Source organism: Anas acuta, chromosome 7, assembly GCF_963932015.1.
Source record: "Anas acuta chromosome 7, bAnaAcu1.1, whole genome shotgun sequence".
NCBI lineage: Eukaryota > Metazoa > Chordata > Aves > Anseriformes > Anatidae > Anas > Anas acuta.
The window spans coordinates 8,319,986-8,333,150 of NC_088985.1; the positions used below are offsets into that span (position 1 = coordinate 8,319,986).

General features: G+C 37.7%; 1 protein-coding gene across 5 annotated transcripts in view; it reads right to left on the minus strand.

The window, feature by feature from the left end:
• PHYHIPL (phytanoyl-CoA 2-hydroxylase interacting protein like) overlaps window positions 1-13,165 on the minus strand; it is a 126,040-nt gene that overhangs the window by 4,010 nt on the left and 108,865 nt on the right. For all 5 annotated transcript variants that reach the window (XM_068688774.1, XM_068688775.1, XM_068688770.1 and 2 more), the window contains exons 2-4: window positions 6,182-6,378; window positions 2,009-2,183; window positions 897-1,014 (exon numbers count right to left, since the gene is read on the minus strand). In XM_068688774.1, the coding sequence (XP_068544875.1) occupies window positions 897-1,014; window positions 2,009-2,183; window positions 6,182-6,346 (458 nt within the window). In that variant the 5' untranslated portion in view covers window positions 6,347-6,378. The remainder of the gene's footprint in view (window positions 1-896; window positions 1,015-2,008; window positions 2,184-6,181; window positions 6,379-13,165) is intronic.

Genomic DNA, 13,165 nt, shown 5'->3' on the forward strand with positions numbered 1-13,165 from the left:
CTCTGCTTTTTGAAGGTGGACCTACAGAATATTTTGTTTCTTCACCAGTGTTTTTTTTTTAAATAGTTCTATGCAGGTACTAATGCAAATCGCACCTAAAACTGGCATTATGTAGCAAAGGAGCAGCCTCAGCACCAGTGCTGAAACAGATGTTGTCACACCACTTACCTCTCATCCACGTTCTTCTAACAAACAGCAGAAGGTTATCTCTGCATGGTGGCTGTTCTTGTACGTGAGCTTTGACTCCTCCCATTGAAATGTCGTCTTTTCTATTGCAATGGTGCTTCTGCTTGTGTGTGCAAGGTCACACTGGCTCTCCATGCAGGAATAAGGAACCTACCTCCAGCTATCCCATTTATTCATTCCAACTGAATCACAGTGTTCTCAAATTGTCTAAACATCCCTCCTCCCCACACAAACGTGATCTGTAAATTAAGGTTTTCATTACAGAGCCCAAGTTATGGCATTTGGGCACACAACTGGGGTGATTGTATGTGGAGAGCAAATACATGAGATAGATAGAACTCTTATGTACAGGCAAACACTTACTGATAGATACAATTGTGCATTCATACTATTAGACGTCTCACCATGAATTTCTTAATACAATGGCAATATTTGACTACTAAACACTTATAATATCATAGGCACTTTAATGAGGCTGGAGACCCTGTGAGTACTTAAATTCCTGCTCTAAAACACAAACTTTTATTTCCTAATCAAAGTGCTGAACAAGACAAGGCGGAAGAAATTAGTTACCTTTTATTTCTCCCTTCTTCTGAACTGGCAATAGTGCACAGACATTCTGCTCCAGCTTTACCACAGCTGCCTCCATTTACTTATTTTCATTACTACCGTAATTTGCCAAACAATTTTGCATATGTTTACTTTCTTACCTGGTATAATCAAAGTATTCTTTGTGCTGATTCCGATAAAAAACAGACAATTTAAGCATACGGCCTGCAATCACTTCAGCTTTTTCCAAAAGCTGTGTTAGGTGAACTTTTGAATAATCTGAGGAAAAAAAGACAAATCTGCTAGTATAAGAGGGGAGAAAAAACACAATGCTCTTCAAAAACAACAGACATAATGAGGAACAGAGCCTAAATAACATACCTCACATCACGCAGCAGCTATCGAGCAGCTATCAAGCTCGGCATCAGTTTCCAGCAGCAGCAAGAGACAATTGGCAGGAATGTGCATACTTGATCCTCCCCACTCCTTTCCCCATGAATACTTTGCAAGCCTCTGGTAACTCTCACCTTGGGATTCCTTGTGTTAGAGGTGGTTTCCTTGTATTTGGCAAATGCAGAGGAGCTCAGAATTGCCCTCTGACTTACGTCATTTAATAAAATGCTTGCTGCAGTGTACCTGGTTGTGAGCCACACAATTAAAAAATCTTGCCTAGAACCCAGCCTAAACTACATCTCAACCAACATAGGCTTCATAGAGAGCTTCCTACAGCTCTCACCTTTCACACAGGCAGGCATGTTGACGTTGGGTGATGTTCAGCCAACAGAATACGTTTATAAATTAATGACAGGCTAAAGGTACATGTACTAGTCCTTGAGACAGAGTATTGGTGGTACTCAGGCTTTGCAGCACACAAAGAACAGAAGAATGGCTTAGGCAAGCTGTCTGTTAGGGAGCTGCCAGTATCTTTTCTCCACTGGGGCTTGCGGGCAACAAGAGGCACACAAGTGGCCCTGCTCCACTGCAGTTCACCAATCTCCTTTCCTGGTTTGGAAGAAGCAGTGGTACAAGACACAGCAGTTCTGGGCAGCTAAGCTATTGTGGAACACAAAGGGGCACTGCAGCTGCTTCCCTCCTCTCATTAATGCATCAAACCAGAGTGCATACAAAGCCCAAAGCTAGTATTGCAGTTTCCAAATCTAACTATTAAACCTACCAAGCTACTGCACACTGGTAGATGGCTAATCCATTCATGCAGCAAAGCTAGCCTTAATTGGATACATCCTATGGTGCGTTTTTTTCTCAGCAACATTACCTGCTGTGCAAAACTCAATGATTTCACTCCACTCAGAAACAACATAATCGCCGTCAACTTGCTTTGATGCTGTCTGCACTGCTACTGTGTATTCTGTTCTTGGGCTCAAGAACCAGTGTCCACGGACCGTCATAGGCAAAGGAACAGCTTTGGCGACCAATTTAGTTGGTACATCCTGATGGGAACAAAAATAACACAACAACACAAAAAAGTCAGTACAACTACCAAATCAATCCACCACCACTCCCCAACCCTTGGGCTCTGCTATGTAAGTATTAACTACATCTCACAATCCATTGGTGCAGTGAAGTTAACAGGGTGGCCTAGGACAATGGCCTGAGGTCTGCTCTAAAAGCTACACTGGTAAGTGGCACATATGAGCTTATTTGTGGTTCCACACGAATACAGACCATTATATATAGCCCAAACACACAGTTCAGACTAAGGTCATTTATGCTTAAGCATACAAGCAGAGCACGAGGACATGTTAACTTCAGTACTACTTGGGCTCTTATTGACAAGCTTTCAGTGCAACCAAGCAAGATTCCTCCTGCAGTCATTGAGTCCACCTATATTGCTGTTGGTATCCTCCACCTTGAACAGAGAAAATCAAACATGTTGCAGAATAACTTTGTACACTTTACATATTTCAAAATATCCTTATGCACAGGGAATGGCCAGAACAAACCGAACATATAGCTAGATGTTCTCTGCTTATCATCACACCTCTTGCTCCCCCACATTTCAGGTGTTCTGTCAACACATCCCATGATAGTGCAACATAGAAGCATACCTACTACTGTAGGTATACAGACAGGTATAGCTACTTTTTGTTGTTGAAATAGTTGGCTTCTGCAGCACCGAAACCTGCAGCTCAGACCACCAAGGGGAAGAAAAAAATGAACTGGACAATTTATACTAGAACTGTGGGTAAACACTGTGGGACTCACAGTGAAGTTGAATGACTACACATTGTAGCTGAGAAGCTGCGAGAGAGTGAGAGGTGTTTGTTCTTTAACATTTACCAGTAACCACAGAACAGTAAGATGGCTTCCACGCAAAAAGTAGACATTTTAGGTAATATCCATAACTATCCACATATAAATGCTAGTCAATAGTTACCCACCTGTACATTCTAACAAAGCAGACCCTTAAGGAAAACAAAACAAAACAAACAAAAAATAAACAAAAACAAACAAATAAAACAGAAAGTAGACTCCTCCTGTTCATGATCTGTAAGCAAGACATGGAAGATTTTTTTTGAACATTTTCTATTATGGAAAAATCTCTTTTTTTATTATTTTTCTTCAGTTTCTAAATTAAAAAAATAAAACTAGCAGCTTGAGATATTACGAAACTGAAATGTGATTGACTGATGATCAAGGGTAAGATTTTGTTGTTATTTTTTTTTTTTTTAATGTTAATTTTCTTTTAAATCAAATAACAAACATCTTGGAGAAAACCTTCTATGTTAAGTACTCAGTTCTGTATTCTGAAATACATAATATACAAAAGAGAAAAAAAAATACGGGGGGAGGGTGACACTTAAAGTTACCGCCCTAGAACTACATTGTAAAGGCATCCCACTGAACTGGATTTACCAATGCTAATGCAGTCAGCAGCTGCTACAGTTCCACTCATTAGTCTTCCTGTCATCTTTTCTTTGTCTGTGGTAAAAGCTGACTCCACCTGGGTCTGCTCTCTGTGCCCATAACACTGTAGCGGTTTTTGCCCCCATTAATTTTCTGAGTGTTCACACAACATTAAAAGCCTCATTACCCCCATGGCTCAAAGCCTTACCTCCCGGCTGTGCATCAGGAAACTCTTTGAACTGCACCAGAAGAGGCCAGAACACCCAGAGCCACAACATCACTTAGAGGAGTTTCTCTTAAATGTTGCGGTAGGGGGATGGAGTGGGATGGGAGGGGGGAGGGGAAGGGAAGAATGATGCTTTTCATAAATTTAATTTATTGTTCTTTTTCTAAGCAAAACCTTTTTTTTTTTTTTTTTTTTTTTTTTTAAATAAGATCACTATGCTGACCTCATGAAAAAATGTTCATGTTGATATTTCTCCGGGCACACCCTGCTCTGCTCTGGGCTGAACAAACCAAGGGACCTAAGGGACCTCAGCTGCTCCTCATACGTCTTGCCCTCTAAGACCCTCCACCATCTTTGTAGCCCTCCTTTGGATGCTCTCTAACAGCTTTATTTCCATCTTACACTGTGGCACCCAAAACCAGTATACTACTACACTGATATACCAGTCATACTACCTCACTCTTTTTGGGAAGAGAAGCCTGCCTATTCTGTAGTCCTTTTCATTTCTAAAGAAGCTAATTTCAATTTTCAGCTTTCTTCCATTTCATCTCATCCTTCCCTTTGCCAAGTCTGCTTGTAGGACACAATGCAGGAGTTCAGCACGCCTAGCTTTGCTGCATATCTGAGCCTCATTTCCCTACCTACTACATGGGAATAATCATACATCCATATTCTATTCTTTACATACTACTACAAATCTCCTTCCCAAACATAACAATAGTCCTACGTAATAAAACAATACGTACCCTAAACAAGTTGAGTATGTATTTGCCAACAGAAAAAGCATTGAAAGGATAAAGCATTCACATTTGCTCTTCCAGAAGGAAATAAACACCATTTACTGAAGTACAGCATCCACTTACCAGGTTAAATCTACATCCCAACTTACTTTGGCTCACAACCATCTCATATAGCACACTCTCTACAAGTTAGGAAATAGCTGAGCTTATCACCTGTGAGAGAAACAGGCCCTTGTAGACATTCATGCGACCCCTTATGCTGAGTAAGGTTTTTAATATTACTACAAATTATTCTTAACACTAGTCTCATCACTGCAGTAAAGATTTCTAAGAAAATTTAGCATTTGGTCTGGCAGAGTGGCTCTACCTTTTACAAAAACAAATTTTACAATTTTAACACCAGTGTGCATATAAATGAAAAACATGTAAATTAATAAAATGAAACAATTAAGACAAATCCATCTCAGTAAACATTTATAGTGGAAGGCGTATTTGTTCTTGCAGCATAAAATGGGAATGGGAATTGAACTTCAAAGGCTGCCGGTCAAAATGTACTAATAGTAAGAAAAAAACAACCAAACAAATCATTCATTACCACAATTAAAACTGGATCAGAGTAAAGGCTATTATAACATTATATTTGGTACTGCTTTGTATACCGCTTCCTATCAACTGCAGCATCTTGGCCAAACGTGTGAAATCCTTGACTTCAAATAGCAGTAAGTGATTTTTGTTACGCTTAATGAATATGCTATTTACAACCATGTTAAAAACGACAAAAAAACTCAAATAAGGAAACATAAACAGAAGGTTACACACATGCTGTGAACAGGTTGTCCCATTGGTTTATACACCAAGAAAGTTTAGTTTAGGTGTTAGTAAAATTGGAGCGCTTATATTTGTCTGGATGGTTATTTGTGTATTGGCAAACCTTATCTTTTAGGGATCTTGCCAAGACTGAAGATAATTAATTTGCAGATGATTGTGGTGTTTAATCTCCTTTTCTATCTCATTCCATGTTTCTATAGACATCTCAGTACTTGAACTGTTTGAGGTTGAAGTAAATTTTTCTGTTTTTGATAACAATAGACTCAGCGATACATTCAGTATGTCTCTCCATCACTGGTTTAAGGAAAGAGGCCAGATGAATATTCAGGTCACAGTGCTGAATGCTGCAACCTAAGATTGCTGGAAGCCTTCCTAGAAGTGCATTAGAATTTTTGACTCTTCTGTTGAAACAACATGTATTGCCATCATGGGTCTGTCACTGATTGAGGACAGGCACAGAAAACATAAATTGTTTAAATAATGAGTAAGAACTAGTCAGGAATAAAAACGTCTATCTTACAATAAATTGTACAGCTTCCAAAACTGTTTTAGTTTCAAATGAAGTAGAAAAGGTAATATTCCTTCCTCTTTGAAACAAATGTGTTTGCATGTACATGCACATAAGGTTTAAGTGGAGGTATTCTATGTGAAAAAAATATTGCCATTTAGATTAATCAAACCCACCTCGGCCAGATGTCCTATACCTGGTTTTGAACAGTTAATAAACCACTGAGATTCAACTATTGAAAGTCATGCATTTCCACCTTCATTTTTAAAAGAAAATTACCTTGTGTTTAAATTTGTTGGAATTCTTGTTTTCTTTCTTGTTGAGATCAATGAAGTAATGAGTGATGCGATCCTTGGATTTAGAATCCATATCCCAAGAAATCTTGAAGGAATCACACGTGATGTTACTTATTTTGATATTGTGTGGGACAGGAAGTTCCTCCATCTCTGCAATCCCACTGTCTTGTGATTTATTCCCTGCATAAAAAAAAAAAAAAGAAGCACGATCAGTTAAAGTCCTACTAGATTCTGTTTCCTGTGGTCTTATATGATGACACCTCTGAACAGCCTTTAACAAAATCTCATAGGTGGTACTTAGAAGCAATGGTAAGGCACAATTATGCAAGCCTCAATTTGAATGATGAGAAATACTGAAAAGGGATGGCACTCCTCATGTGAACTAGTAACACGTAAGTGGGCTTCATAGACTGGCTAATATCACAACTTTGTGCAGTTAGAGTTTGAGAAAAAGAAACATCTACAGTTTTCTGGTGCTACAATGATTAGTTAAGATGATGACAATGTCCACAGTTCAGTTAACATAATGGCCCTATCCATACTTGTCCACAAAATAAATACAAATAGAAATCACATGCGTCCTGGAAGTATTTTTCAAGCACAAAGTAAAACCACCCTCCTCAAGGTTTATAGATGATGTCTATGCATACACATATGTAAAATACTCTACTCCACAATGAAACAATTAAAAAAGAAGTCATTTTACCGAGACATGTTAAAAGGGACGTATGCACCAGCGCCATTTTCCTGTCTTTTTTTCTATTGCCCAGTTGATACCCCCTGCATTTTTTTTTCCTAAAATCTCTAAGTGCATATATGCTTAACATAATGAGCAAATGTCCACTGACTCCCTAGAAGCATCACAGGTACCAAAATTAGGTCTTCCCTTAGTTCCAGGGCAACCTTGTTGCACAGCATACAGTGAACATTATAACTCAGAAACATTAGGTGATCTTGTACTACATAAAACACAATTCAAAAGCAAGCAAACAATACAAAAGACCTGAAAGACAAGAGAAAAACAAGTGGGTTAAAGGAAAAAAAAATAGAGAAAATTATATAAGAGAAGGAATAAAGAAGCAGGAATGAAAAAACAAAACAAACAAAAAACCCCACACACCCTTAAATAAGAATAGAAAGAAACAAAGGAGAAAAAAAAAAAAAAAGTATGTATAAAAAAGTAAGGAAAACTCCCAAATCGTGCCCAGAGGTGAAAGGCAGGGAGACCATGCTACAGTTGTACCAGAGATGTGTGGGAAACACATTATCACAATTATTTTTAGTCACATCTAAGTATAGCAAGAGGTAGCATTATACATGTCCATCTTAACTGATAAAAATAATGGACACAAAGGGATCCGGTCAGTAATAATAATAAAATATGTGACTTGTAAATCATTAGGGACTTTTCAACCTGTCAGCATGTTATCAAAGAGTTACGTCAACACCTCAGTTCAGGAATTGTTCAGGTTGTTCTGGCTGTTCAGAATTCTCCATGTGGATATGCGAAATTCAGTTACAGTGCCTGAAAAATCCATATATTTCCAGGTGGTATTAAAACAAAGTAATTTTATCAATGATGATTTAAAGAACCAACAATAATACTTTTCTCTTTTTGTTTCATTTGATATATTTACAACCAATATGTCTTCTATTTTTTTAAACATCTTATTGCCTTCCCCCCCCATGACTCCCACCACTTTTTAATCAATATCCGAGTCAGAAAGTATGTGGTTTTCCTCAAAATGTTATGCTATTTGTTCCAGACACGGGGACTTTTTCAACAGCTGCACTGACTGCAATAGACTCAGGAATACCAGTCATTACTGAAGGCTTTCTGTTCATACAAAATACACAGTACGTGCTTTCCCCTCCATGAGATTTCAGAAAGCTAGCAGGGTAAAGCAGCATTGTTTTGTTTTGTAAGCATTCTGTATTTGAAAAGTGACTAAAAGCTCTACCAGGTACACTGAAAAGTAACATGATTGCTCTTCCAGGAGCAAGGCCTTATGTTTAAGAAGACGGGGTGACACTGCTGAGGTTCTCAGACCTACGGAGCTGGAGAGACTCAGATCCCAGCACACTGAATGACTGGATATGGACATGAGCACACATGCTGCCATATATATCCATGATACTCCAATATGCAACTTTGCTTCAAAACTGAGCTTATATACTCTGCACCTCTGGGCTCTAGCCACGTTATAGATGGCCCAAGTAATTTAAACTTCCGGAGACGTACAAAATGACCACTGACTTGAAGTAACCAAGATGAAAAGGATTGCAGAGCACACTCATGACAGTTAAAGAGCAAAAGCGCTCCCATGAAGGCTACTGTTTTCTGTGTAATTTTTGGAAGTAATGTTTAGATGTCTGTGCTCCTCATCCATTTCATAGAACCATAGAATCGTACTTCCTTTACTTAAAAAGTGAATAAATAGCTTGAATAAATGCTTATCAAAATATCTCCAGATAATTTTTAGAAATATCTTTAATATGTCTTGAGAAAATAAAACCATTCACATTACTAAGTACAAAGCTATCTGTCTTTTGTGTGTGATGCCATAAAATCCATAATAAAAACTATTCTGAAATCTTTAAAGTTCTTTGGAAGTAGAAAAAATAAGTTTAGAGATTTTGAAGTACAGACAGAGTATAACAGAATATGAAATAAATAAAACATCTCACAGTCATCACCAGCAAGCAATATTCTCTTGTATTTAGAATATGAAGTATCTGTGATATATGTAATGCATATGTATATTTTTATACTTAATTGTGTAGTTCTGAATGTCAAAAGCCATTGAATTGACAGGCAGTATTAGGAACCTGGTAGTGACCAAGGGTGCAGCTTTCCCCCCACACAGATCCAGCTGACTAACAAGGTAACACTTTGGTACCTTGCCTTTTTCTCACTTGTGCTTTGGTAAATGGTTTGAACTGGTTTTCATACTGGAAAGCATATCCACTTCAAACAATTTCTTCCTTATACCAGCATCAATTAAAGAACAGACAATATTGGGAAATAGGAAATCTACTAAATGCACAGAGAACAGCTGAACTTACTCAAAAATAGAATATATTTCCCCTAAATATAAGTCTGGCTGACAAGAAGTTAGTACTGATAGGATATGAAAACAGGTGGAGAAGGCCTTAGAACAAGCTGCTTTCATGTTAATCGTCTTCCCACTTCGCTGAGGCTAAATTCGTCTTTCTTTGATGAAACATCACAATACATACAGGAATTGAAAACAGAAGCAGTGTAGGAAATGTTGCTCTGAATAGCTTCATATCAAATTGAAACAGATCAGCTTCCAATTAAAATGGCTGCTTTGTTTTGCATTCATGTTGCTTCAACAGTGGGTGCCACTGCAGGACTTGATAGAAACACTGCTCACTGGTTTCTTTCAGGCAGAAAATTATACAAAAGCCAGTAGTGAAACAAACCTGGTCTCACTGCCAAAAAAAAACAACTAGGCATGTCATCCCTGTTCATTCAGCTGCAGAAACACCTCTGTTCCAACAACAGCAACAAACCAGCTTATTTCTATAACACGCAATAGGGCTCAGTGATTCTTGACCCTTATAAAAAGTCAAAGACCACTCATGTGCATAGGTCACACTGGAAGCATAAGACATTAAATTTCTACAAAGCCAAAGAATAAACACAAAATGCTAGCTTTACTGAGATCAGCTGAAGAACCGCACAATTCATGTTTTATGCTCCTATTCAGAGGCTTATCTCTCTCTGCCATATCCAGAGTTAAATTACAAGTTAAATTGTCTAATCAATTTTAAAGCAGTCATGATAGTCACTGCTACAGCTGAGCCAAAATGCTGGCAAATGGGTAACAAACCAATTTTATTTATACACACACAGACACACTTAATTTAGTATCCTCATTATATCCTCTACGTACATAAATTATCTCTGAATGAGAAAAAAAGGCAGAAAATTCCCATTGAACATCCATGGCTTCCATCTGTCCTTATTGGAGACAAATGATAAGACTCAGAAATTGGTAAGTCTATGCTGAAAATATTTGGAAGAGGATTTTTTTTTTATTTGCCTCAGCACTCAAACCAAATTGCTGAACCATTACATCTGCAGCAGTGGTAAGGTGGTAGGGAAGAACCTGGACACATCTCCAGTTAGTAGTTACTGAGCCCTCACAATGACTGAATTATTATAAATTTATAATATTTTGTTATTCCTTTTCCTTCATTCTAAAAATGCAGAACTTTGCAGCAGGGCAAGGTAATACTTGCCTGCTTTTTCATTTCTCAGGCAAACTGTTTATATTATCCACAAAAGAAATCCTGAAAGGACTAATTTGTAATCCATCCTCTAAGGCTACTTGCAGCTCCCATAATTAAGTTCTATGTAAGTAGAACAATAAAATAATACATTGTTTCCAGATTCCTATGACACTGCACGTGGAAATTATGACTCTATTTCATTATTTGGAAGCACTAGAAAGATGGGCTCATGCTCAAAGTCTGTATACCAGACAAGCTGCAGTAGGACTCCTAAGCATTCAAGAACTCACTTGATTTGTACTCAGCAATCAAATCACGCCTCCTTTCCCATAACTCCATCCATAATACTAATATGCCACCTTTCACAGCATTAACTATGTAGCTGGCTGCACTGTGAAAGCATGAAAAGTTATCCAGCAGTCAATAAACAAATTCACAGAAAACAGAACTTGCAAATGCCTGAATACAATGACATAATAGGCATCCATCAACTGGGAAAAAATACACAAAACAGGTATTGAAGCCATAATGAGTGCGATTGCTTGTACTCAGTGTGAAGTGAACTCATGAAATAGTCATTCAGCTGCAATGATGTCCATTAAGTTTGGAGAAATTGAAAGAAGGAAGGGCCAGGTGAAATCATTTTCTCTGCTGGAGCTGAGAAAGCCTCCCTTCGCTAATTGTAGATGAAAAAAACATATCTAAAATACTGTATCTGTAACGCAGACTTGGATACTAGGGAGAACAGCAAACAAAGTAATATAAGAAAGCTGTTCATAAAGCTATTTCTTCTTCGTGGCATTGGACATTTGTCCAACATCTGGATAAAAAATATGCATTTTATACATGGGAAAACTGTAAACATCTAAGTAGACTTCGGAATTAAGGGAGGGGCACTTTCAAACCATCACTCAACCAAAATCAAAGCTGTCCTAAGTAACGGTGGAACGTTACAGACCTCTGAAGTAATGTAAGTGTACTTTGTATCACAGAACTGAAACATGCCAGGAGAATAACCAATAGAAAAGAGAAGAAAGCGATAAAATGGCTCTTCCCCGCATCATTTGAAAATCTCTTGTTGACTGTGTTTCCTACTAAGGCATTTTCACAGACTCACAGAACAGCTGGGGTTGGCAGGGACCTCTGGAGGCCATCTGGGCCAACTCCCTGCTCCATGCCACCCGGAGCACTGTCTCTAAAAAGACACTAGGGATAGTAACCCCAGCAGATTTATCTGTGAAGTGTCAACTCCAGGAAAACCCAAGAAAAAAAAACTCCAAGAAAAAAAAAAAGGCAAGGTGAGATCATACCCACCTAGCAGAAAATTAAGAGCTAAAGCAAGATTCTTAATACATTCTGGGGGAATATCTGTAAACCCTAGATAGGTAAATGGGGATGAGAGGCACAGAGAACTGAAATACAAGATCCAGTGAAGTTTTCAGTCTCAGAAGATCAGGTTTGCATTATACACAGATACCAATAACGTATGTAATAGACACAATAAAAGCCAAATAAAACATTATGATACAAATACATTTTTTTTTTAATGTCACCTGGTTTAGATATTAAAATATATCCATTAGGGAAAACAGAAAGTGTGTTTCTCAAATCAACATTTCCAATACAACGAGAGGCATTAGCTATGACCTTTTGAAGTAGAAATCTTTGATGAGAGGGATCAACGTGAAAAAGAGCACATCGGTACCTTGGGGTAAGAAATCCTCTTAGTAGAGAGTGGTATTATCGACTGAAAACAACTCATTTAGATACAACTCGCACAGAATGACCAGACACATTTTTATGAGTTTTGAAAAATTTCTAGCTTTCTTTGTGTTGACAGATCAGCTGATCAGTTATATATCAGCTCCATAAAGGCAAAACATTAAGTTCGTAATTCCAGAGAACTGCTTGTATGTGACATTGAGTACTATAACTCAGTCTGAATTTTCTAACTTAATGTGGAGGTATGTTACTTCCTCAAAAAATAAGGGAGAAGATTTTAACAGGAGGGAGAATTCTTTCTGTATAACCATCAAAAATGACAGGAAAGTGCCAGGAAATTACGTATTAGTTACAGGCTTTAAATTTATTTCATCATAAATACAATATAATGTGTTGTTTTTTTTTTTTTTTTTTTCCTCAGCTTTGAGATGAATGGGGCTCCAACTGCTAGCTATGTAAGACTGTTCCACAGGACTGTGACAATATGTCCCTACCGAGCAAATTAATTAACCTGAATCTCAAAAGTTTCAATGTTCACTGCATCATCTTGCTTAAGACACAACAAAAACACATAGAGGAAATACAGCTACAACAACATTTATAAAATGATCAAGACAGGCATTTATTAGGCCATGTCAGTGACATTTATCCAGGATAGCAATCCTATTTCAAAATTCAACTTGCTAGCCATAGCCACCTAAGTAATATTTGTGTGTTATTCAGCATCTGTGCTTCTTTTCCTGTACAAAAAATTAGTGAATTGTCTCAGACTCTTAAATGCCTCTCCCCCTCTCTCACCGAGAATCTTGGTAAACAAACTCCTAATACAGATCTTTATGTTTATATAAATATATTTTAAAATATTTTCTAAATATATATCCTTGTAGAACCATTTCCCACATTAAATAAAAAGAGAATGCCTGGCTCGATAAATCCTGTTAGAGGAATAAACCTCTCTAAATCTTTCTCCTCATCTCCTCCGCAT